The following is a 27,633-nucleotide window of genomic DNA, read 5'->3' on the forward strand; positions in this document are numbered from 1 at the left end:
AGTTATAGATAATTATTCTGCAAATGTGATAAAATACATCACTTTTTTTAAAAGTGATTGGTCATTTTCAAAATTTGACATAAACTTACATTTTTAAAAATGTAAACTACATTAAAAAGTGGGCTTATAAAATACCATATTTTTTCTCCTTTTTAATGATATAAAAATCGATGTACTTATTTTCAAAGTGCAACATCTTGCAGTTTTTATCTAATTTATTGTGCCTAATTCATGTGTTTTTTAATTTAAAATTAATTTTTCTAATTTAGAAAAACGCGATATTGTAGTGTTACATTCAATGTCATAAGAATGGAGTTAAGGCTGCAGAACGGTATTTCCAGAGATATTTTCATCGTTGGCAGCCCAATTTGTCTACATTTTAAAGGTTTTATGATAACTTAAGATAATATGGTTCTTTTGTGAAATCTAAAGTACAAGAACGTAATAAAATTCATAGTTTCTTAATAAACGTTTTGACTTGCGTAAACTAAAACTGATCTATTTCGACGAGGGAAATTGCCAAACTTGCAAGCACATCACAAAGAAGTGTTATTAATATGTTAAGAAAACATAAATTTCACCTTTACAAATTAGCTGTTTCCCAAACACTTTATCCTGGTGATGAAATGAAACAAATGAAGTTTTACTCATAGTTTAGAACCAAGCGGCAGGATGATCCACAATTTCCATTAAAAATCTTTTGGATAGATGAAACAAAATTTACGAACGCTGGTATGTTCAATTGACATAATAGACATGTATGGTCGAAAGAAAAACCTTACGTTGTTGAACCAAAGAGACCACAAATTAAATTTGGCTTTAATGTTTGGTACGTTGTTATGGGCTCGAAAATAGTTATTCATCTTTTTGGTGATAATTTAACAGGCATAAGATATTTTAACTTTTTACAAAATGATGTAAATACTATGCTAGAAGAGTTACATTTAAATGTATTTAGAACGTTAAATTGGTTTCAACATAATGGGGCTCCTCCTCACAATATTTTAATGGTAAGAAACCTTTTGGATCAAACTTTTCTTAATTCTTGGATTGGGAGAAATGGGTCAATTCTGTGGCCCGCGCGTTCACCTGACTTGTTAGTTTTAGATTTTTATTTATGGGGAACCGTTAAAAATAAAGTGTACAAAAGAACCTATGAAACTATGAATGACTTGAAAATAACTGTGAATGAGGCATTTCGTAACATTATTAATAAATGTTCTGTTAGAAGTCACAAACTCTATTTTAAAAAGATGAAATGTATTAATAAAAATGGCGAACTTTTTGAACATTATTTATGATGATCATTGATTATTATTCTTCCAGCCATAGTCGAGGAGCAAAAGCAAAATACACATGAAAGTACTATCTTCAACTTTTTCACGGCACTCTTTCAATTAGGTTGACTCAATAAAATCCAAAATTACAGCTCTAATTTTCTAAGAGATCATCTCAATGTTTTTTTCATTTCTTTTTGTTAATATTTCATAAAATGAAATCAATTTTTATTATTACTTGTTATTGTGTTTGTTTTTGTGTCCAGTTAATTCGGCTATTAACGAGTCCTACTAATAAAGGTACAAGATATAAACCGAAAAATCAATAAATTGTTAACAAGCTGCCTTTTTCGATTAGCAAGAAAATGTAGCAAACCTTAATTTTAATCTATTTCATAATTTTATTATCCTGACTTTTAACAGTTGCAACGACTTTAATTTACAAATAACGACGTGGATGATGTTGTTTGTCTGTTTGTTAATGTACTGCTAATCTAGTTATGTCGTGACTCGCACCAAAAGAAATAGTTAGCAATAAGTATCACATCAACTGAACTCTGTTAGCCCCCTAAACTGTTTATATGTTGTAACCCTGATGAAGGTACTAAATACTGACGAAAGTTTTGTAACTTAAGAGCTTTTCGTATGTATTGTTCAATCTAGTTACTTAAGAACTTTTTCTCTTGTTTAATTTTTTACAACATAAGGTAATAAACATTCAATTTAATTGGCAGATATTATCCTAGTAATCAGTCCGGCTGCAATAGTCACCCCTCCCACTCTTAACATAACCCTTCCCAACTCTTTACATTCACTATACAACTCCAAAGCTATGGGCTTTGAAACTGTAATTTCAACAATGGCACTGGAATTCTTTCCTAAAAAGCGTGGATGCTTCTTCTGAACCTCTCCTGTGCTTTTATTTAACTGAGAAGTAAGTTTGCTTATCACAGCGGGCTCAGAGAGAGACTGATGGTGTAAAATAATCTGGAATTATAAAATAAACTTGCAAAAACAACGAACATCAATCATTTTGAACTTACAGAATATCCTTTCGTAATTGGAATTGCAACATTGAAAATTACAATTCTAGCTTCAAATTTAGTGGAAACTGGAACTGAATTTTGAGGATCACACAATATATTACCTATAGAAACATTCTGAATTTCTATTCCTGACAATGTTATTATAGCTTGATCGCCTGAAAAATTATAAATTTCAATAAGATTGAAGGACAATAATGAGGGAGAAATTACCAGCAAAAGCTACAGTTTTTGGACTTTCATCGATCGACATCAACTTGACAACAGCCTGTTCTTTGTTCGGGCATATTAATACTTTATCACCAATGTTTATGACTCCCGTTTCAACTCTTCCATCTACGCAAAATCCTGAACCTGTTCCCTTGAAAACATCATTAACTGAAAATCTGAATGGTTTAGTCACCGGACGTGGAGGAGACCTGAACTTGTCTAAAATTTTAGTTAGTTTTGAGTTAAGTATTGCAGAATTATTCTATGAAGACATACCAATGACGGCTAAGAGACATGGTCCGGTATACCACTCTAATAACTCATTCTCTGTTGGAGGTTTTACAAGATTTTGACCGGTTAGTCCACTACATGGGACGAAAGTAACATCCGAATCTTTAAAACCCGCTTGTTTTAAAAATTGTTTCAGTTTTTGGACTATTTCGTCAAATCTAAAAAGATAATTTTAAATGTTTTTTTTAAGGTTTACATATACGAAATTATTTTACATGGTCAGCTCAACAAATTTGGAATAAATTCATTTAAAATACAGACTTTTTTTAATATACCGAACTATTCAGACTCTTTAGTTAATGTTAGGTACCATGGACATTCGCTTCGACCGCTATTTTACCACCCTTAACAATATTTACTGAAAATATAGGCGAAATATCAGGTTAGTTTTCATTCAATTTCCTTTGATTTGAAAGTTCGAAAAACATATACTTTAACAAGATTTCAGTTACTTTATGACGTATTATACCAACTAAATAAAAAAAGGGTGCGGTATTCTTTACATAGATTCTAGTGGCGTATTGATTTTTTCCAAGTGTGCCCACATTTGAAAAGTATACTAAAGTTGTATTTTTAAGCTTTATGAAAACCGTATTCCTCTGGTTGTCCTAAAACCGGATTGTATAGTCAAATTTAAACCCGATCTGAAGTTGAAGCTCGAGATTTCACATTAGGTGGGGACCACTTCATAGAATTTATTCCATTTATATGTTCCATCCTATAATATTAGTATTTACAAAACATTGTTGCATAAAAGTCAAAAATACTAACAAACAGCTGAGTACTTTTATTTAGTTAAGTATTATAAACTATCAATAGACATCAACAAAACTCGTTAAATACCTCAAATTCAGCACATTGTTAAACTTACCTTTCCTTTGACCAAGACACAGTATCTAGCTTATTAATTGCCACAGCCAATTGATTAACTCCCAGAGACCGAACAAGCAACGCATGTTCTCTGGTTTGACCTCCCAAATCGAAACCAGTTTCAAATTCACCTCTCGTGGCATCCACAACCAATAAACCCACATCCGCTTGAGCCGCACCGGAAATCATATTCGGAATGAAATCTTTATGGCCAGGAGCATCCAAAAGAGTCACCTGAATGACATAAATGTTCAAAAATTTTTACATATTCAATAAGATATCAAAGACAGTGTCTTTTTACACACCTCTTTAGTTTTTGTTTCGAACAAATATCTTCCTACATCCATGGTTATCCCTCTATCCCTTTCTTCGCCAGTTTCATCAAGTACCCACGCGTACATAAAGCTCTGTTTTCCTACCTTCTTACTGTCTTGTTCATATTTGTGCATTGTCTTTTTATTCACCTAAAAAAATGATTTAGATTAATGTTCTTGATTCGTTCAAAAAATTAATTTTACTATCTAATGGTTTTCTTATAAAAAATCATGAGCAAGTATACATTTGTAGTTACCTCAGAAACCTGTATATCGCTGATTTTAGCTAAAGTAAAGTCATGAAAACATTTTCTCTGAGAAATTAAATTATTGAAACGTTCCAAAATGGAGATAAATATCTCAGTCTGAAGTCTTAAGGAACTAAATTCTTTGAAGGAAACAATATAAATAACAATCTTTGTTATTATTAAACATACAATCAGGGACATAAAAAACATCTAATACATAAAAGACATCTGAAAGAAAATTCGGGTTAAGTAGGACAAATTATTGGGGACAACGGACATCACCTTTATTAGTTAAAAATTTCACCATATATGATAACTAATTTTATGATTCATATTAACACTTAAATTACAATCCTGTATTAACTAGAAGTAATAGTTTTGGACTTATTGCTTTCGGTCAATCTGAGATCACTAGATGGATGATTCTCGCATCTGACTTTAAAAGTTTAATAGCTCGCAGTTCTCAGATTTCAGAAAAAAATGCTCAGAAATCTAGATTCAATCACTTTCGATTGATTAAATAACACATTCCGCCAGGAAAATGAGATTTTTTTCGTGCGTCAGCAACAATTGCCTCTAAAAGCAATAAGCAAAACTTAGCATTGAGTTACTTGTTTCAGAAAACAATTTTTTTTAAGGTAGGTAAACAAATTTTCAAAAAAAATTCCGCTATTTTGGTTTTTACTGGTTATATGTATAACAGAAATCGACTATAAAGCAGAGTTTAGTTGAATTACCTTCCCAGGTGATAAACAGGAATATCGTTTGTGCATCTTTTCTTTTTGTAACCGTTAATAGATACTCATTCTCTTTTTTTACGTTTATATATAATTTATTGTCGAATGTTGCGGTATCAGTCCCACACTTAGAGAATATCTTCAGGTATGGAATTTTGAAATTCTGAGAGCCTGGTTTAAAAATAAGAAAATCCTAGAGTGACACATTTGTATGATCTTGACAAAAATAGCAAATAACACTGGCTTCAAATTAAATCTGGTCGCTGTATTTTAAAACTTGTAATGAACGATATTTTCAATATTAGATTGTGAATTTAATTGAAAGTCCCGAAAATGGCATTTTTCGGTGTGCTTGCAGAGAAGATATATTTTCCCATGGGGAAAGTGTATTTTGAGCACACTTGACTGACTGGGAAATATTCATTTTTAACGTCCTATAATAAACAAAAAATTACAGAACAATGTGGTGGGGATAGTCAAACATAGTTGATTTTGAACGCACCCAACTACGTTCGTGTGCGGTTGATCAAAGTCTGATGTTATAAATCACTTATATAGAGATGACAGATTAAATTTAGAGCAGTAAGCCCAGAACGCTATAATTACTTAGCCCTATAAACATTTACATAACAAAACTTTTTACAATATTCCTGATTACTTCTGCCACGAAAAAACTCAATAATTCTGCTGAAATAATTCCCAATCTATTGTAATCCAAATGATATTTACGTTATTACAGTTTGTTAGATAAAAACATAAAAACATCCAAACGCCTTACCTGCCCTAACTCACACAGCAACCTCCCCATCAGCGTGCTTTTTCCGGCATCGACATGACCAATCACTACCATATATAAATGCTCTTTGCCATTACCCCTTTCTTTTCTATATTGAGATTCTGGATCTATTTTCGGTTCTCTTCTTCCCACTAAACAGGAGTAAAAATAGTCCATAAAAAATTTTATTTCGTCTATTACTATGAAATTATTATGTAAATAAAGCAGGATGATATGTTGGTAAACTATATAACACTACTAAACTTATTCAACAGGTTCTTTACAATTAACTGAATCTCATTAAACTTGCGATAAATATAAAAACATAAACAATGATGGAATTTTTAGAAGGAATTCCACAGCTACTTGGAAATATACATCACTCTGAATAGATACAATGTTGCACAATTACCAAACACATTTAATTCTTTAAACATTTTTATTAGAAATAGGCAACTGCGTGCTGGTGTTTGCCAAATATTGCGCAACTAGAATAAGCTAAATATTGCAATTTATTTCATTATCAAGATAAGGCGGTACCTATAAATAGGAGTATGTGCAATATACAGAGTGATCATTATCAACTCCTTGTATGAATATCTTTATTACTAGTAAACGCACATATTTGGTTAAGTAGAAACTCCCGAATTTTGCCACAATTTAAAATTTTATGCAGAATTAATATAAAAATGTGCCAAAAATTCCTGAGGTCGAAATACGATAATCCGACACAACTTGTCTTAATTCAAAAATTGACAATTTTCACAATAGAGACCACCAAACTTATTTTTTAGAAAACTTTTTTAATATTATTTCGTTCGTAGTGTTTGTCTTTCAAAAAAATCTTGTAGTGGCAAATCGAATTCTGTTTCCATTTTTTAAATAAATTCTATGGGGCCCCACACTACATTGGACTTATTTAAAGCAGCGTAACTTTTTCAACATCCAATACAATACTTTATAGTAATAAAATATTGCATTCTGCAGCATTTTTCATTTAAAAAGTACAAACAAGTTCACAGGCAAGTTCACTGAACAAAAGATTGGGAGAAAATTTGTGCTTTTCTTAAATCACATAAAATTGATGATAAAACGTTAAGTATACACAGGTAGAATTTGTCACTATTTCTAACGATTTTTACATTTTCACAGACAGAGATTTATTAGAAATGTGTATGCATTACATGAAAACCAATGTGCCGCCCAATGGGCATCCAAACAGATCCTTCGATACTCACAAAGAGATAGCTGAAGGTGATCCTGGACGAACATTACAGAGATGCTTGTAGCATCGCGCCTCTGCAAAATCTTATCTAAGAACCTTAGTTCTAGGTTCCTTAGGCAAAAACAAGATTTTTTAGATATAAACAATTCTGATATGCCCAAACGGGAACTTCTGTTCCAAGCACACTTTCCAAATTCTCAACTTGACGATATCCTGTTAACAACAATGCACAGACCCGAATAGGGTACTCCACTGGGTAGAAAGTCTTAAGGTATGAGAAGATGGGCTGACCCATAAGAACAATTTTCTGCTACAGCTTGGCCTGAACATACTTGCAAGGATCTTTGGGTTCTGCTTGATATTGGTTTACGTAGCGCAATGGTAAAGCCCATTCTAAGATTCGGGGCTGTTATGTGGTGATTCAATGTGGAAAGAAAGAACGTACTTGTACAGATGAAGCTGTGATTATGGCTCTCACCAAAGCATTAAAGACTTTACTTAATGTTACGCTTTTTGACTTGGTGATAAAGTAACGTAATAAGATCGGAATATAAAATGCCTACTTTCAGCCCATGCGTTCATTTGGCCACTGACATATAGTTCTGGGCTATTGAAAGAACCGTGGTTGTCTTGACAGAGAGTGACCTTTTGCCAATGACACTTAAACCTCCTGGAGGTTCGCATATTTGCCCACGAAATATGAGGTACAGGTTTTTTTCCCCAAACATGGTCCGCGATGGAATTCGCCGATACACAGATTGGACGGACTAGAGTGGGTCTATATCCAGACGCTGACAAAATAAAAAGACACAGAGTTTTGCATACTGGATTGTTATGCCATTTTCGCATGCAGGCTCAAATTATTATCTGACTTGCTAAGAGATAGCAAAATCAATATATGTATACTCCGACAGTTCTGAAATTGGCCTTGAAGTGTAAAGGTGTCCTATCTCCAAGGAAAACAATAAAATTCGTCTCCTTTGATTATCGGGATATTTGGCGGTTTCAGACAATCAAGAAGCAGATTGTTTGGATAAACTGTATTCTGGAACAGTGCCCTAAGGATTGGAACCGTGCGAAAAATACTTGAGACCGTCAATCGTATTTTCCAACGAAATCAAGAATCAATTGACTCGTCGGTTCCATCAAGTCGATGAGACTATAAGCTCAATTTAGGGATATTGCGGGGCCAATAAAGTCTTATTCACGGTAAAAGTTAAAGGTACTTTCATGCCTTCTGTCGTTTTCTTATTCATGCATTCATTCGCGTATTTACCTACTTTGAATAATTAGAAAAGCTGAACTATTTATGAGAAAGTGTCAATTAATCAAATCCTGGTCATAATTTTTAGATATAAGATTGATTACGAAATTATTTAATTTTAACACAAAATATCTCATAAAGGACGGTTCATGGAGGCTTTTATAAGGTGAAACTTTTTGCAGGAAACATACGTTGAGTATAAATTTTACGGGTATGTACTAAATTATTTACATTTTTGTGTATTAATAAAAAAGTTACTCGTACAGAGACAATAATAAATAATGGTTGCTTTGTACTAATAAAAAATATTTAAATTTACAATGAATTATGTACGTAAATTTTCTTGTTTAGCTATCATATTGTGCAATATTGTAGCATAACGAATTATCCGACTAATTGTGTGGAAATGTAAAAATAACTATGTAAAAATTTCAATGTTATTTTTAATTTAAATTTTCAATTATCGAAAATGTCCTTAGATTTAAAATTAAACACAAAACAATGGAAATTATTTCCTTGTCTACTACCACGCCCGCAAAATGAAAAATGAACAAAAAATTACCTCTTGGTTCTTCTCCATCCCCAATAGGTGTACCTCTCCCAGAGGCAGGACTTTGTCCCCTGCCAGAAGCCGGACTTTGCGATCTCGGGGTACCATTCAACCTGTTGGCAAAATCGAACCCTTTTGATGAGGTAGGGTTGGTTTCTGCTTCTCGCTGAGGTAAATTAAAACCTTTTACTACATTGGTGGCTGTCGAGGCTACAACTTTAGCAGTTGGTGTTGACAAAGGTTCGACCACAGTTGGGGGAACAAAGGGCGGTATAGCTTAAAAATATAAAATTTGTAGAAAAAATATTATTGTAGTGGGTTTATCTAAAAAAAATTCAATATAGAATTTCGTTCAGGTTAAGGTATTGAGTCAGAGAAGTTCAAAAGTTTTCAGTATTTTCGAAGTATGTACCCATTTAGATTTAAAAAATGGGTACTCGGATAAGTTCCTACAAGAAGCTAAGTTTTTGTCCAAATATAACCGTTTTTCTATGTACTGTTATATCTCCTATTTTTTCCACAAAGAACAGGGAAACGAAATTTTAGTTTACCGTTTGTTTTTATTTTTTTTTCCTCTTTTTTCCTAAGTTTTGAAAACGTTAGCAAACTTAATAACTAGTGAATTTCATTCTTAGTGAATTTTAAATCAAAATAGTGAACAATTACACTGCTACAACAATTACTGGTGGATGAGATATTATTCTCAATTTTTTTTTATCTACTTGTAATTTTCTTACGTAGTCAAGAATTACAGTGACATTAATTGCATTTTCTTTCTATCGTATTATTTAATTTAATGAAAGAAAAATTAAATCCCTTCTAATTTAAAACTTGTAATGAAGATGGAGTAAAAGCCCGCAGAGGATTTTTGCACGCACTTTGTTAAAATATAGAAAATATACTTAATTTATTTGAAAAACTAATTGTTGCTTGTTCAAATTAAGGACTTGCAAATTACTTACCATTCAGCTTTGATGATCGAATGGATGAAAGAAATTGGGTATAAATCTTGGTTTTTAAGAGAACAACATATCGAAATATTAAAAAACAGAGTACGGATTTTAATCGCGCGGGAATGTTTACCCATAAGTATCCGAAACATCATCATTGAGAGATATTTTGTCTTCATGACTAAAGTTACGGAATAATTGTAAAACTTAATAATTAAAACCACCACAACTACCGAATAAAAAGGTCTCAAAAAAAGTTAATGAATTAAGTTCATAATTATTTATAAATGAAATGTTTTGAAACACATACAACCAATAAACTTTTAATAAAATTGTAATATCCATCTGAAAATAACCTGCATTTAAATTAAAAACACGCAAAATGTCCTGATAATATAGTGCACCAAATTGAGCAGGTAATACTGGTTAAATTTCGAAGTTCGTACAGGGTCTTACGCAAATACAATGCCTTCACCCTTAATCGGTAACGTGGAGTCCGCATGTGGGAACCTCAAAACTCTATTTTTTTTTCAAACATGTCTCGAATATATTCTACTTTAATCCCCCAGCTGAAGAGGAAGATCCGAATTTTAATTTTTGAATTATGATCTTACCATAGTTTAAAACACTACTTGTTAGTGTGAATGATATATACATTGTTTACATCATAGACAATAAATGTTCAAAAACCAGTACTAATTTTATCTAGATCGTGAGGAACAGTGCAATCGGTGGTAAAATTATGTGATTACATTGCTAGTAACAACATTTAAACTGATATACTCAAATTTACCGTTTGCATAATTGTTTACAAAACTAATGTTTTGGGTTTTTTACTAGGCTAGCGTTTAATTAATTAGTGTATAAAACAAAACATAAAAAGCAACTATAGTTTTTATATTTCACAGACTTCTGAAGGTATTTTTTGTTATTTGACATTTACAGTATTTTTAATCGATACAACTTTTTACTATATGTGACAATATATCTCAGTTTCTGATGCCTAGAGGGAAATCTAAAACATTTATAATTTAAATAAAACTATTTTTTAAGAAAGTGTTGTTATTTTTTTTAATAATATGTGATAACTATGGTAATAATACAGCAAAAAAATAAAATCGAAATTTGATTTTTTCAATTAATTCCAGATATTTTTAGAAGAGATTGAAATATAATATTTTAAATTTCTTTTTAACAAAATATTCGAAAATAAAATGCACAACTTTGTCTACATTTAACCAACTTTTTGCATCATGTACAAAAATACAAGGACAGCAATGCTAATGTATCAGATTTGTAACATCCCCAATTATATCAATAACTGTTTCCTCTAAGATCAGGTTTTCCTCATTTATGTTCTGGAATTAAAATTATATCAAATTTAATGTTTAAACTAAACTTAAAGGATTTGGCAAAATGGCATTAAAACAAATTAAAATAAAATTGAAATGATATAATCCGCAACGAAATACACATTTAAAATTTGGTTTCAAACACTTGCAGCCTCATCTCCTTATATGGGAGCTTATATAATCATCAGGCGATTTAGTACTAAACGTAAACACTTTAATCTTTTTAGGAAGAGGACCTTTATACAACCCAGTAACCCTGATACTTTCCCGTTTGGTATGTTGGTACTTCTTACAAATCGCTTTTCCAAGCCTTGAAGGCCCCTTCCAAAGACCGACCTTAACACCTAACAGATTCTTAACATTGAGAGTACAAGGAAGTAACTTCTCCTGGACAAGTAACATCTTGGCTCCCTTTTTAACATCAAAATCTCCATCAATGAAAGGTATGTCAAAAGGAGCAGAAACTACATTTTCCTTACTTTTGGAAAAATTTGGCAAACTGCCTGTAGGTTTTAAAGCCTTGGATAAGTCGATACTAATGCTACTTCCTGGTTGTGTAAAAGACGTAGATTTGTTGTCTGGTATTAATTGAATATACGGAAGTCCTTTGGAAATTATTTCTAGGGATGAATTATCACGGTCTAAACATGTATCTATCATATAAGGTGTTCGCATTTTCAAATGACTAGAAACTAATTCATTCAAAGTGCTAAAGTTTTCAGGAGTAATATTTGTAGCTTCCAGCTGGGCTACTCTACTAGGAGATGCCCCAAAAATGTTGGGAATATTGAAAGTCCTGTTTGGAATTGTATTAGTAGCATCCACCTTCGTGTTAAATATTTTGGGAATCGTGAAATTATTTGGCAGTTTACTGTCTGAACTTTGCACATTACTACCAAATATATTTGGAACATAAAAATTTGTAGACTTATTCTTCTCAAATGGAATCTCAGACTTTGACTTTGACTTCAATACACTTTCAGTACCAGGTTTATTGGGTGTAACTGATGAGCTTGCAAAAGGACAATTTGGCTTGTTCAAAAGTAACTTAAGAACATTCAAATTTGTACTATTGGAATTGTTTGTATTAAGGGGGTCCTTGACTCTTATGCGAAGATTAGCAATGTTTTTAAATAATAACTTTGAATCATCTTACCTTCCGAAGAAAACCAGATGGGAGCAGCACATGAAAAAGAAGAAATACACTATTAGAAGAAATGACAGATTTGAGGAAACTTCTGAAAACAAGTGTAATTATTTTGAAATGAATAATACAGAGTTTTAGCTATTTTTCTAAAGTTGCATTAACCTAACGAGCATTAATAGTTTCTGCTACAATTTGAGTTAAATATTTTTAATGGATGTTTAAATCTAAAGGTAGCATGGTACAATATTTATTCTTAACATGTTCATTGTTAGGTAACTGGATAAAGTATAGATTAATACTTATTGTAATACATTGATGTGTTTTAATAATATGATATTTAATTTGGTGCCAAAAACCCCAGAAAAACTGGCAAATTAAAAACTAATCTGGTCACCTTTTTCTATTGTGTTTCAAAAATCATATTTTCTACCTTCATCAATTAATTTAAATAAGAAGAAAATCTTGAGAGAAAAAAACATTCTTCAGTCTATTGTTTTTAAAACAATTTACATTTTTACTTTATACAGAGATAGAAAGTATGTTATAAAAATTAGAAAATTTAACATACAGTATCTTTGGTTTAATCATGTTAATATTTCAATTTGTTTTCCTGGTACATTGTAACTAAGTAGCTCAAAACAGTTTTGGAAGGTCTTCAAGTACCTACAGAGAAAAGTCACAGGGATTTTTTAAAAATTATTATACTTAAAAAAAATCTAACATGATTCAATTTTTTAATTGAATCATGTTAGAAAGAGGATCACCTTTTTAGGTGATCCTCTTTTTAAAGTATACACACAATAGTCACCTTTTTCTTTTATAGCTCCACTAGGACCAGCATACTTGGAATCCTTGAGTATTGCATTAATAACCAAATCAGTCTTGAACTTGTGTTGCAAAATCAATGCTACCAGTTCACTTCTCGGAATACTGATACTTTCCAGTATACTTGTAATCTGATCGATGCAAGAATTGAGCTTGGCTTTTTCCACATCTGACAACTCGTCTATTTGATCAGCCTCTTGAATGTCATCCTTATGCTCAAATTTTGATTCCCGAGATGTCTCTCGATTGTAAATAAATTGTCGGTTACTAGGGGAAATGTAATAGTCGTCGTCTATAGAATGGCCGTAAACATCGTCGTATCCATCGTATTCTGCAATACAGGTTTTTGAGTTGTACGAACGAGTAAAATTTTAAGAGCAACTGGAAACTTACCGTCCTCGTAATCCATATTTCGTATATCGCGGTGTCGGGCCATGATATATAATATTAAAAGAATTTATTACAAATTTATAAAAGTCCACAAGTTAGTTTAAACTCATGTTAAAGGTTTAATTTTTTAAGAATTTATAAGGAATTGGTTAATAAATAATTAAGAAATTAAACGAACCCTAGAATCAGCTGCGTGCTGAAGTTGATGACAAGACGAACAACGAAGAGCATTGACGAGGAAGAAAACAGAAGTGTTAATGTCAGATGTGTCCCTGTCATATGCTTGGCCATTGATTTATATGACAGCAGCGAAGCAAAAAGACAACACCGCGCCACTCTACTATCACTGCAACACAAATATCTTATTTACAGGAAATATATTTAAAACAAATTTGTAATATGAATGTATTGTGTATTTTTTGAATGCCTCTAAAAAATTGATTTAGATCCATGAATTTACTGTTCAATCGAAAATAGGACTAATATAATGCTGAACAGATTTTCGAGACATAAAAGTATAAGGATTTCTTCAACTGCAAAGCCTAATTTTAATTCGATTTTGTTTTCTTTTTTAAGGGAGAAAAGACACATCTGCCAAAAAAACCCTTTAAAACCCGGAGGCTAACGAGGAGGTTAGTTCAGGTTAGTTGCACCTGCTACCAGGGTAAAACCCCCGATAGCGAGACGGGACCAAAGTCGAAAATCAGCTGAATAAATCCAACAGACAAATCAAAATGTATTATAATTATTAGAAACTATAGCTCATGGCGACATCTATGTAAATGCTATACGGTGAGAGGAGTTTATCAACACTCGTAAATGTTTATGTATTATGCCAGTGTTGCCAAACATGAGGATTTCTGTTTAAATACCTATTAAATAATAAAAAGTATAGTAATTTTAGTAATTTCTCGACAATTACGGAAAGTTTCATAATTAATCATTGATACAAGCATAAGCTCACATCCAATTCTAACATGATTTGCTAATAAATTTCAATTCAACGTTTGTGCTTTACTATTCGTTGTACTCACGTCCAGGTCATACAATTTTGAGGTTATGTTTTCTCTATCTTTGTAAATTAAAAAAAACAGCATATTTTAGTTTTTAATACATTGCCCAAATAAAAAGATATAATTAAATCAGTGAGAGAAAAAACAGTATAAATACAAAACCCTGTGCATGAGGGTTGTTCAAGTGGGTTCAAAGAAATTGCAATCTTCTACTTGCACGAGATACCCTACGATTTTATGATATCTTGCCTGTGGAAAATGAAAAAATAAGGTGAAGATGAAATAATGGTAAAAACAGAACCACGTTTAATGGGGGCTAATTTTATGCATTTTATGAAGGCAGCTAAATCAAGCTTCACATGTACCTTAGAAGTCTTGCTACAAGTAGTGAATCAGTGACTCTCTATTAAACATACTCGCAAAGCTGTTTGGTAGTTATTTAAAATGCGTTTTTAAGGATAAGCTACACCAATATCTATCCGTTTAATAATCTACATTCCATAAATATAAAAACAGAGCTATTTAGAATTCTTCAATAATTTAAGCATTAAACTCCTAGTTTTTCTTCTGCTTTATTAATTTTTTCAATCAGTCTCATGCTGGCATCACTTTATACCAAGTGGGGAAAATATCTGAAAGGAGCGACAAGAAAAATGACTAGTAAATTACCATTGGTAGTCATTCTTGGCTCAACTGGGTCAGGAAAAACTAAACTGTCCTTAGAATTAGCTACAAAATTTGGTGGTGAGATTGTAGGGGCTGATTCTATGCAGGTGAGGATTTTGTTTGCATACTTATACATGTAAGAAATTTGTGATAATTAAGAGACCTGGTGAAATTTCATTTTATGAAAAACTACACTCTAGATATATTATTTTTTGACATACAAAAATGATATGCTTAGTATGGATAAAATTTCCTTTGCCTTAATATATTTTTGATTCATTCCATTGTTATAGATTTACAAAGGGCTTGATGTTGCCTCTGCCAAAGCTACTCCACAAGAAATTTCTACAGTCCCACACCATATGATCAACATCTTAGAACCACATCAAATGTTTACAGTTCTTGCATACAGAAATATGGTTTTGCCTATAATAGAGGAAATTTTTAATAGAGGAAACTTTCCCATTATTGTAGGTGGCACAAATTATTACATTGAATCAATATTGTGGAAAATCTTGGTTCAGAACCCAGGAGAGGAGGTTATTAAGGATTGTGGAATATTTCCAAATAAAGAGCATGAATTGCCCAATGAAGTTTTGCATGAAAAGTTGAAGAAATTGGATCCTGTTATGGCCAACAGATTGCACCCAAACAATAGAAGGAAAGTATTGAGGTGAGTTGTTTTATGTAATATCTGCTGATTTATAGAATACCTATTGGTAAAAATTCAATGATGTACATGGTGATTCAATGCAAATTTTTCCTCAAAAAATGTTAGGTATTTGGTATTTCATACCCAAATCAAATAAATCAATCATAAAGGCCATCAACTGCTTCTCCAGAAATTTTTTTGCAATGTTTCAGTCCACAATACAGTTTACAGATTTTTTATAACATAGAAATTTGTAACTTAAATCTTTATCCTCTTGAAAATTTCTTTGACTAGAAAAAAATTCCCTGAAAAGTTATAAAAATTGTTTTTATATGAAGGGCAGAAAGTAAACTTTAAAAGTGAAAATTGTTTGGCTACTACTTATTTTGTTCTGTTTTTGAACATCTAAATTAGCAAATATGCTAACAAAAAGGCGAAAGCGTAAAGTGTATCATCAAGGTAAAGTCAGAGTGATGTAGATGGTAGTTTGAAGCTGGATTGAAACATCGCAGCACAAGCGTATCATAAGAAACTTGAAAGTTTAGCATCGCATAGTATAACAAGAGACTTAACCACATTATATGTCTTGTACTAAGCTAATTAGAAGTCTAATTTCAACTGTAAATCAGAAATCTGCCATATCAAGCACTACTTATAAGACAAACAAGATATACAGATGCGAGCAAAAAAATAGCGTCACCTACTTTCCGTTTTTGTGTTTTTTTGTAACTTTCCTCAACATTTTCTTTAATATACGACGCACCGACATCAAATTACTTGTAGATGGTTCTTAAAAGTGTTCAAAGAACGTGTTGTGTTTATGATTTCACTCATCTCAATTGATAGAAAAATATTCAACTTAAAGCTACGAGCGCATAGGTGACGCTATTTTTTTGCTCGCATCTGTATATGTATAATAAATTAAAATATATAGTGTAACCTCGCTAATCCGAATTAATTCGGGGAGAAGGTGTTCGGATTATCGAAATTTAAGATTATTGGGGTTTATCAAATAATTTAAAAATCTGAAAAAAACATGAATTTATTATTGAAACGTTTAACAAAAAATATATAACTAACTATAATCATTAAATAATAAACAACTTAAACAAAAATTAATCGAAAATATATGACAGTAAAAAAACTACTAAAAATGTTCTTTGATGGTGTGTTGTTTCATTTTATTAAGCCGTAGGACTGCTTGGTCTCGCAGTTTCGAAAGAACCAGTTGGTCGCTAGAAGACCTTTGATTTTCGACAGCCTTATTGACACAACACCTTATTGAGACAATTTATAGCTTCCTGGTAAAAAACAGAAGATGATGGCAGATCTTCGGAATCAGTTTGGACATCGTCATTTTTGCTTTTTCTAGCAACAGCAATCAAATCTTCATCGGAGAAAAAGATCTCGTTATTTTTCTCTTTGTTCGCACCCCATTGATTTACTTCGTCTTGTGATAATTTTTCCCCCCTTTGATAGGGTATTCAATTTCATTTGTTGTCAGCTTAAGTTTTAACTGTGATAAGGGAATGGTGTCCTTTTCATCCCATTTCTCTGAAAGCGAATATGTTTATTTCCAGCGATAAATTTCGCCATGATTTCTTAATAAAATCGATTGTTACATTTGTCCAGCCTTTGTCAAGAGAAAACACTACGTCTCGCAGATTTATATTTTTCAAAGTATTTGTAATATTCACATCCTGTGCGACCAATCGGAAAAGCAAATCTTTTCAATAGGATAATTTAATTGCCTGTATAATATTTTTATCTATTGGTTGGATCAATGGTGTACTGTTTGGTGGCATGTACTATCGGCCACAAAAGTGGTCGACCAGTTTCAAATCAAAATCGCTTGCGGTACTGTGGGTCGGATACCTTTTTTTGTCACACTTGACCTAGATTACTTTTTGTTGGATCCTCCTTTTTGTGTATATACATCAATATTTTGCACAAAAACATGTATTGCTGGCCCAATTCATTGAGACAATTTTATTTTTTGGTATTTTCTCAGTTTATCATTAAGGCGCAATGGCTTCGAATCTGAGCAAAGACATTAAAAGTAATATAGTACTTTTATATGAACAAGACCATAATATTTCCGAAATTAGTCGTGAGTTGAATATTACGGTACGTAATCACATTGTCTTTTTTCAATTAAGGTAACTTTATCACTGGCTTAAATTTGGGGACGTTTTTTTTTATATTGTTACTTCTGACAAGAATTTCATCTTGAGTTGAGCGAAAAGTCTGTGAGATGTCGGCTGTGTTATACAGAGTGTTTCAAATTCGATGTGCTATTATTGCTATCTCTTAAACGGGAAGAGTTACAGAGTCGGTTAAATTGGAAGAAATGTGCCAAATTTAATACTCTTCTAAGAACCGAAAACAATGTTGCCGAATGATTTTTAGTTTCTGAATTGTGAGTGTGAAAAAACTAAAATTAGGTCGAATTTAATTTTTTAAATGAATCGATAACTAAAGGTTTTTCATCAAAACGTTTGATACAAGAACTTCGTAGTTTTCTTATGTCTACAAACCAGTAAATTTCAAAATTTTAAATGTTTCTTAGCTTTTGAGATAATGAGACAACAACTTGAGTTTTCCAAATACGGACCTGTCCATGTTTTGGCGATTTTTAAAAGTTCTTAATAACCCCTTTACAACGATGTATCACAAGATAGAATTTTTTGTCTTAGTTTAAAAGAAGTAATTCTGCTTTTTTCTCTCAATAAGCTAGGCCGGTCTTGGAGTGTCAAGCAAAAAATGCAATTATTATGCCTCAAAAATTTATAATCGTATAGCTTGATTGATAATTAATTTGCCTGCATAACATTTTTGAGTCCCGGCGAACTGGCAAGTTTTGAAACAAGGGCGAATTCTATTGAGTACGTTCGGATGCTCGACGAAGTTATGCTTTCTTCTGTTCGTACTTTGTATCCTGTGGCAGAAATGCCTGTCATCAATTATGTTGATGACAACTCTAGGATACATCGCGCAAACATCGTGAAGGACTGGTATCACGAGCATCCAGACATAAATAATCTTCCCTGGCCTGCATATTCACCAGACCTAAACCCCATAGAAAATTTATGGGGCCTAATGGTTCAAAGGTGGCACAATAACAATGAACGTACTACCGAAGATTTGGTGGCACATTGCAACCAAATCTGGAATGCGGTTAGAGATTCACCCTTGTGTCAAAACCCTGTGGGTGTAATGGGCCGGAGGCTACAAGATGTCATCGACGCCAATGGGGGAGTAATCCGCTATTAGAATTGTTTATTTTTTATTTTGTCATTTATTTATATAAATTTTAAGTTTATTTTCTCTGGATCGTAGTGTATTTCCGAAAAAAATGTGTCTTGAAATTTTTCCTTTTAACGTACGCATTACAAAAAACGCCGTTTATGTCATCTTTTGTCTAAAGAACTTTTGCGACATAAAAATCACTTGATTGTTAAGTGAGAGGTAGGAAACAGTCGGACTAATTAATTTCTAATTCCCAGCAAAATATTATTGTTAATAAAAGTCTTGAAGTTTAGTAAGTTGTTCTACAATGTTTTGTAAATTGTTGGTCTTGTTTATATTAGGTCGTGTAGTATGAAATGAGTAGAATTGAATTGAAACTTTAGTCATTTTTTTTTCATATGAAATGTTTTTATTGTCAATCGAAATATGCACCACCATTATCAATACACTTCTGCCATTTAACGGGAAGTTCATTGATTCCCCTGCTGTAAAAGCCTGCAGGCCGGGAGTCGATAAACTCTTGGAAGGCAGCTTTGACAGCCTCGTCGGAGTTGAATGTTTTCCCTACCAAGAAGTTATCCAAATTTTGAAAGAAGTGGTAATCAGCGGGTGCTAAGTCGGGTGAATACGGTGGATGACGAAGAGTTTCCAATTACAACTCCTGTAGCTTGGCCAAGGTGACTTGTGCGGTGTGTGGCCGAGCGTTGTCGTGCAACAATAGCGGTGCGCTTCGATTGACTAATCTTGACTGCTTAACCGTCAGTTGCCTCATCATTTCGGTCAGTTGTCGGCAGTAGACATCAGCCGTAATCGATTCACCAGGTTTCATGAAGCTGTGATGGATGACACCTGCGTTGGGCCACCAAACGGACACCATAAGTTTCTTTTGATGAAGTTTTTTTTTCGCACAATGTTTTGGTGGTTCATCTTGATCCAACCACTGCGATGAACGTCTGGTATTGTCATATAGGATCCATTTCTCATCACAAGTAACAATCCGATTCAAAAATGGATCGTTATTATACCGGCACAACAAAGAAACACAAGCTTCGAGACGTCGTTCTTTCTGTATGTCACTCAACTCATGCGGTACCCACTTGTCCAGCTTTTTCACCTTACCAATTTCAGCCAAATGAGTCAATATTGTTTTTTTGGTTACACTGAATATTAACGATAATTCGCTTGCACTTTGACGTGGATTCGCTTCCACCATGGCTTTCAGATAATCGTTATCCACTTGAGTTTCAGGTCGTCCACGTGGTTCATTTGTTAGGTCAAAATTGCCAGAACGAAATTTCATGAACCAACGAGATACTGTTTGCTGTGAAGTGACTTCAGTACCAAACACATAATTAATATTGCGAGCCGTCTGAGCTGTTGTGGTTCCACGGTGGAACTCATATTTCATTAACACACGAATTTCACTATTTTGCATGGCTGCATAAAAATTTTTATAAAAATAAAAGTTTTCAATAATTTTTAACACTTTAAACTCTGATCGAAAGAGGAAGAATGTGTCTTTTCCACATAAAAAAGTCAAGTCCAAATATAGATTTAAAGTGAAGTTATTCGCAGTTGAATGTGGCATTTTGAGAATCTACTCATTTCATACTACACGACCTAATAATTGAATTTACCATGTATTTTTTTAGTTTTCATCTTAAACAATTATATAGCCATATCAACTTTTGCAATTTACAAAATTCAATGTTAATATAGTGATGTTTTCATACAATTACTAATCGAATTGATTTATTTGAAATTAGCAGCCTGAAAATATCCTTGCAAACTTGATATTAGATGTAAAATTCTGAATTTATTCGCTCGACACAACGTTTTTATTGTGGATCATTTTTTGTGAACTGATAAGGCGCCTTCGCTCGGAATACGCGTCAAACGATTTTGAACCTTAGCATGGTCGACCACTTTTGTGGCCGATAGTATATACACAAAAAGGAGGATCCAACAAAAAGTAATCTAGGTCAAGTGTGACAAAAAAAGGTATCCGACCCACAGTACCGCAAGCGATTTTGATTTGAAACTGGTCGACCACTTTTGTGGCCGATGGTACATTACCGTGATTTGACCATATTCGTTTACTAATTTTTCGCTGGCAGGATGGCTTGGAGCATTATCCAGCAAGAACAAAACCTTTGGAGGTATATTCCTATTAGTCAGATGTTGTTGAATTGCCGGTATAAAATTTTGATGAAACCATTCCTTGAAAATGTTTTGTGTCATTCAAGCATTACTACTGTTTTGATAGATAACAGGCAAATTAGCAAAACAATCTTTTAATGCTCTTGGTTTCACCGCCCTTCCGATCACAAGCAATTTTAATTTATGAGAACCCGATGCATTGGCTCAAAGCATGAAAGTTATCCCATCTTTACTTATTTTTCGTTCCAGTGCCGATTTTTCATTTCTGTGCAAGAGTTTTATGTGGCAAAACTCGCCAAAATAGTCCACTATCATCTGCATTGTAAATCTGCTCGAAACAGAGATCGAGAGATCGCATTTTCCTTTTTAATATTTTTTGAAAGGGCTCGATTGCATAAAAATCAATGGAGAATTTTTCACTGCTCATGGTTAGTTTAGGTTAGTTTAGGTATTCCGTACCTTTTTTTAAATCTGCGTAGGCACCCTTGACTTCCTATAAAATCGTCTCGTCCTGTTATATTTCTATAAAAATATTTCGCTTTTTCTCGTAAGATATCGCCAGAAATAGAAGTTCCTTTTAATCTTTGTTGTAAAAACCAAGAATGTAACGTTTCCAATACTTCGGGGTTCCATGCTCTCTTTAAAGTGAATCTCGCCGTGCTTTTACTTATTGATAGCTGTTGCAATGCGTAATATAAAATTTCTTGTCTCTTCTTGATATCAAAAATTGTCAACTTTCCAACACTATATCGAGTGGCCAATTGTGTCAGGAATTGTCCATTATCGAGATTTTTTATAAGTTCTTGTTTTTTTTTCAAGCTTAGAGTGTGATGTTTACGCTTTGACATTATGCAAGCTTCAAACGTAGTCAACTGAACAGAATGAACACAGCCTATAATATACATATATGTATAGATAATTCGGAAATTTTAAAGAAAATTCTTACAAAAAATCAATTTCTTTGAGCCATTTACCGACACTAAATATAAATAAAAAAAACTCTGTGATACGGTTTTAATTGCTAAGTGTCAGCAAATGTATCAAAAGAATGTAAGTTTTTCTGTGTCGGCATTTTTATTTATGTTTAACGTTGGCAAGTAGATCAAAGTACGCATTATTGTTGATGGAGACTATAAGACATTATACTAAAAATAAACCGTTTGGATTATCGGAGGAAAAATCGTTTGGCCATTCGGATTAGCGGGGTTACACTGTGTATCCCGCTAATCCGTAAGTACATAAACTTAAAATTACTAGAGAAGAAAATATTTAATAATAATATATAATAAAACATCTACATGCACGATTAACTAGTACAAAATCAAATCTGTAAATTGCATTTGACAAAATGCTTCTATGTTATGTTATGTTGCTTCAATTTGGCTTGAGTAGTTTTGGCAAAAAGATGAATGGGATGAATGTAATTGATTTGGCACTTTAATTGTTAAATTAAAGCTAGGTTATTCATACTCTTTTTTGTGATCCCTACAAGAATAATGTAAAAATAGTTTAAGTAATTTTCTGGCAATAAAGGTAGCCAAATCAAAAATTCAACTTTTTTATTTCACCGTGTTTTTTAGAAACAGCATAATATTCTATAAATGAGCAAGTTGCTATATCATTCCTAATAATCAAATGATTGACTATAATGTCATAGGAATAAATTTGTTCGAACTACTATGTCTTATAAATACATCAATAAAACGAATTTACTAATAATATTAAAATCAATAAATTTTATTTTAATCAGTTTTGTAGAGTTTGCAGTGTGGCCCCCTTCATGAAATGAAGAGCTTAGACGCCATTTAAATGCATCTTGTATTGAAAAGAAAATTTAAAAAAATCTATTTCTTCTCCAGAAAAGCAAGACACTTGTCACTATATGTAAGCAGAACATTCTTTTGATCCTTATATCGCACTACTGCTCCTGACTGAGGGTGAATTTATTTAGTCTAAATGTTAATTTTTTTAAACCCTTGCCGTGTTAGGATTTTCTCAACTTTGGACTTACCACTCGTATAAATAATCTTGTATTGTTCAATTACAATTTGTTTGTTGGTGGTTTCTGTTAAAATAACACCACACAATAGCAAGCAATATTACTTGTTCTAGGTCGTTAGAAGTGTTGTATCAAAAAGGAAAAAAGCATAGTGATATTTTGGAAGAGCAGTGTTCGAATTCCAAATCTGGTGGAGGTCTTAGATTCAAAAATGTTATAGTGCTTTGGCTACAGTGTGATCAGGTATGATACATATTGCAATAAGTCATACATGCTGAAAGAGATTTTAAATTTTGAAACATTATAATTGTTCATAAATCTGATTTGACATTTATTATTAGTCACCTTGAACTAGTTTACATATTTCAAGAAACTTAGAGCAGTAATAGAGATTGATTTTTAAAAAATGCACATTTGATGTAAGAACAAGACAATATGATTTTTGTCAAGATTCATATTAGATTTTTCATTTCTTATTTACATTTTAAACACAAATATCAAAAAATACCTTAATCTCCCGTTCATGCATTATCATTCTGAGTATTTTTTAATAGTCTATAATACGTTTTTTCTAATATTAATTTTTGATTTATTCGCTTATTACAGAATATCATTCCATAACAGATATCAGTTGATCACAGCAATTTTATTTTTACTTCATCTATTTAAAACATCTGCATAATAAAATACAGTAATAAATACACAGAAAAAGATTAAAGAATAACGATTATGACGTAGGGATGTCAAATGGTACTATTCAAATAATAAGTTACGTATATTGTGTTAGATAAAATTTAATTTAAAATTCATGAAGAATAATAACTATTCGTCACTAGCGAATCCGTACACGTCGTCTTCAGCTCGTCGTACAAATTTTTCGATGGTGCATGATATCTATTCCATACTTGTTATAGCATATATTGTTAAATGTACAAGTAATTATCTTATAAACTTGATGCATTGTTCAGTAGGTTTGTCTTGATCAGAGACTAGATAGCAGAGTAGACAATATGATACAAGAAGGACTGCTTGATGAACTTTTACATTTTCATAAAGAATACAATGAGAAAAGATTAATGGACGGAAGGTAAGTTTAGTCATGAAAATGTTTTAGGTATTAATCTATTAGGTTGGCAACTTAGGTTTCCGGCGTTTTCTTAAATTTGAATATTCCACATATTAATAAATGTTTTAAATCATTCAAAAGAGAATGTTTTGTTTTTTTTTGTTCGTGTTAATTTATGTTAGTTTTTAAATCGTTAAAATGGAATGTCAAATTGAGAAAAATTAGTATTTTCAACACCTCCTTTTTGCTTTTAATCAAGGTTTTCATCAAGATTTAAAAAAGCTGTTTCGCGACATTTATGCTGTATATAGAAAGAGTACCATAGCTGGAAAAACCGCTCGTGATTGGTATGCCAAGTTTAAAAATGTGAAATTTAAGCTCAAAGACGCACCTTGTTCTGATCGTGCAGTTGGTTCGATGAAGAGCGATAAAACCAATTTTTGCACAAAAATTCGTGTCAAACCATAAATGAACTGGCAAAGAAAATGGAATGCTCCTACACTGCTATAAAGAAGCATCTCCATTCGATAAATTTTTAAAAAATTTTAAAAACGGCGGGAATTTAATTTACTAATTTTTTTAACATTCAATTAATTTTATGAGCGAAAAATTAATTTTTCGCATGACTTTCTTCTTAAAAGTTCCTTTTTTCCCTCAGTAGTGCTAGAGAGTCTGAAGTATGGCTTTGTTCCGTTTTTATTTTGATCGCCCAGGTTTTACTAAGATTTTCTTAACCCTGAGCAATTATTGTAGAGATTCAGATTATTCCCGAGGCATTTTCCAATCTATAGGTTTCAAGGAATTCCATTCTTACTTAATAATGTCAAATAGTGAAAAAGAATCTGAAGAAGGCCAGAAAATTTTACAACAAGCTGTCGATCAACTGAAAATCGTTACAAGGCGATTCTCAAAAAAACAAACCAAATGGACCATGAATAGATTTTTGGGCAGGAGGGATAGAGAGGTGAGTTACAGATGCCCTTAAATAATTATATTGAATACCTGAAAAAGTCTAATGGGGATAAGTTAATTTTTCAATATAATTCTTGAATTAAAAAGTTGGGCATCCAAGAAATATCTGTCTTAGTTTTCCAATAACTTATCAGAAAACGCCTTATTTCTATAATTGATGGCTGGTTACTATAAAATATTAGTTGGGACCTAGTTGATGTTTGAGGTACCTGAAAACGAATTTAGTTTAGTAACGGGTCACTAAATGTGTAATTGTGAATCAGCCTGTATTAAAAAAATGTAAATAAATTATTCTTACGGCGTGCCAGGCTCTCAGGACCAAGTAACTGATGGCTTGTCATTCATGAAAGATCTCAGTATAGAAAACGATGCTTGTACAATAAATCTTAACAAATTCGTCCTGAATACTTTCTAATCTTTGTTTGTAATAATCATTACAAAGGTTCTATAAAATACGGTGACACTTGTAATTATTGTACGGAGTGCTTCAAACATCGCTCTTCATGTCTTATATGAAGAAATGGAAAATAAAATTAAAGATTGCAAGGTTTCAGAGAAGTACTCGCGAGCTCCGTTTTTATGGTTAAAAATGAATCAAAAGTTATCAGAAAAATCAGTTTTTTTCCAATATTAAAAAAAAACGTGTGCTTATGAAAAGAAACTTATTTTTGACATCGTATCCGCTATTTTGAAAAATAGAAAAATAAATTATTTATATAAAAAATGAAGTTCAGTGATACTTCTTTGAAACCCCGCAATGCAATCTTCAATTTTATTTTCCATTTCTTTATACAACACACGAGGCGCGAAGTTTGATTTCTCTGTATAAAAATTCAATAGCTTTAGAATTATAAACTTCAGTACTAACACATCAGTCCATCTAGAGAACACATACCGCAGCAGTTTCAAAAATTCAAAAATTTAAAGCAGGAGCCTATAACAGACTTATTTAAAAACTTTTGCAAAGATTCAGAATTCAATTCAACTACACTGCACGTCTTTTGAAGTGGATAATTTAAATTTCTCATATTAAAGATATTTAAAATCTTGTTAATATTGTCACAACAGTTTCGATCTTAGAATAATTTCCTTTACTTTGTGCAGGTGCTTGCATAACTTACGGAGGCATAATTTAATTTTTTTGTTTAATAAAGTGTGGGTTTCTAATTTTTGGACTAATTAGAATTATTCACTTAAAAAGACGCGCAGTGTATATAACTTGAATTTAACTAAAAAATATGTCAAAAATATGAACCACGATACGAACTATGAATAACAAGAATTTTGTTACTACAGGTGTGAGAGCTAGCACAGCACTTTAGTAAGAAGTATATAAAAATAAAATGTACTCATCCCTATTGGACATATTCTGAATTTATAAGAAGAAATTAGCTTAAATAAAATGTCAACAGTGTTTTGAAGCATGTTTTGAACAAAAGAGAAAGAAAAGTGGTTGTGATATTTTTTTAAGCAATAATAAATAACTACTCATTTTCCTAATAACTGCGGAAAGACCTTTTTTCCAAGAGTTAGGAACATTTTATTCTACGACTATATCGTTACCTCGAATACTTTGTTTAATGAACAGAAGTAGTATTTAACTCGTTTTTTTTTTCAAGGTTCCTCCCATATATGGCCTGAACACAACAGACATTTCCAAATGGTCGGAAAATGTGATTCAACCAGCAGTGCATATCTTGGAAAGTTATATTTCCGAGACCAATTGCAATATCGATCCTTTGCCGATGAGAGACACAAATTCGGTTCCAAATACACTCGACGAAACATTTGTTTGTGAAATTTGCAATAGGGTTTTTATTGGGACGCTCCAGTGGACGACGCATATAAAGTCCCGAAGGCACAGAATGGTGTTGGAAAGAAAAAAAAAGCAAAACGACGAAAAAAATTCAATGAAGAATTGTGAAAATTTAACTACTGAAATTGAAAGGGTTAGTTAAAATATAGTTTATAACAAAATTTAATGAGAATTGATTGCCAGTTGTCCATTTTTTCCTTCATTCACTGATTGCTTGCAAAATATTATAGTTTAAATTATTGTTTAAAACGACATTTTCATTTTTATTCAAATAGAGACCTGGATTTTTATTTTTTTTTAGAAAGATTCGTTTTTCTCGGTCCAATGATGTACTAGTCTGATACTATTTTTACACGTTACATCTAAGTTATTTCAATAAAAATTTCAAAACTTTCTGATTTATTGGTGGATGATACGTACGCCTGTTATTGCTGCGTTGATACTATGATATTGTTTTCAAGGAAAAGACAAAAAACGTGAGCGACACTTCATCTGTTTTGTTTCCAAGCTATAATTTTAAACATTAAAAAGAAGTGGAATATTTGTTTTTGCCGAGAATCGAAAGCAATAGC

The 27,633-nt window shown here is 32.2% G+C and overlaps 2 protein-coding genes across 2 annotated transcripts; one reads left to right on the forward strand and one right to left on the reverse strand.

Moving 5' to 3' along the window:
- Positions 1-1,693: 1,693 nt before the first annotated feature.
- On the reverse strand, positions 1,694-13,631 carry HBS1 (translation elongation factor EF-1alpha (GTPase) HBS1). Its single transcript, XM_066398478.1, has 10 exons — positions 13,472-13,631; positions 13,062-13,409; positions 8,817-9,080; positions 5,769-5,917; positions 3,997-4,155; positions 3,693-3,925; positions 2,807-2,979; positions 2,534-2,749; positions 2,321-2,478; positions 1,694-2,264 (listed from the first exon to the last, which is right to left on the reverse strand). Exons 1-10 carry the CDS (start codon positions 13,512-13,514, stop codon positions 2,001-2,003), a joined length of 2,007 nt encoding a protein of 668 aa, XP_066254575.1. The 5' UTR covers positions 13,515-13,631; the 3' UTR covers positions 1,694-2,000.
- Positions 13,632-14,511: 880 nt separating this feature from the next.
- Positions 14,512-27,317, forward strand: LOC136414393 (tRNA dimethylallyltransferase). Its single transcript, XM_066398384.1, has 7 exons — positions 14,512-14,752; positions 15,074-15,254; positions 15,441-15,820; positions 23,321-23,450; positions 24,179-24,294; positions 25,027-25,237; positions 26,865-27,317. The coding sequence occupies exons 2-7, from the start codon at positions 15,078-15,080 to the stop codon at positions 27,201-27,203; spliced, it is 1,353 nt and encodes a 450-aa protein (XP_066254481.1). The 5' UTR covers positions 14,512-14,752; positions 15,074-15,077; the 3' UTR covers positions 27,204-27,317.
- Positions 27,318-27,633: the final 316 nt, after the last annotated feature.

This window comes from Euwallacea similis, chromosome 17 (genome assembly GCF_039881205.1).
Source record: "Euwallacea similis isolate ESF13 chromosome 17, ESF131.1, whole genome shotgun sequence".
NCBI classification, from domain to species: Eukaryota; Metazoa; Arthropoda; class Insecta; order Coleoptera; family Curculionidae; genus Euwallacea; species Euwallacea similis.

Coding starts and splice junctions, on each gene's coding strand:
- HBS1 (XM_066398478.1), bottom strand. CDS start 13,514: ATGGCCCGACACCGCGATATACGAAATATGGATTACGAGGACG. Junction 9,081..13,061: donor TGGAGCTATAAAAGAAAAAG/GTGACTATTGTG, acceptor TATATTTTTAAG/CTATACCGCCCTTTGTTCCC. Junction 3,926..3,996: donor TCGAAACAAAAACTAAAGAG/GTGTGTAAAAAG, acceptor TATGTCATTCAG/GTGACTCTTTTGGATGCTCC.
- LOC136414393 (XM_066398384.1), top strand. CDS start 15,078: ATGCTGGCATCACTTTATACCAAGTGGGGAAAATATCTGAAAGGAGCG. Junction 15,821..23,320: donor AATAGAAGGAAAGTATTGAG/GTGAGTTGTTTT, acceptor TACTTGTTCTAG/GTCGTTAGAAGTGTTGTATC. Junction 25,238..26,864: donor TGGGCAGGAGGGATAGAGAG/GTGAGTTACAGA, acceptor TTTTTTTTCAAG/GTTCCTCCCATATATGGCCT.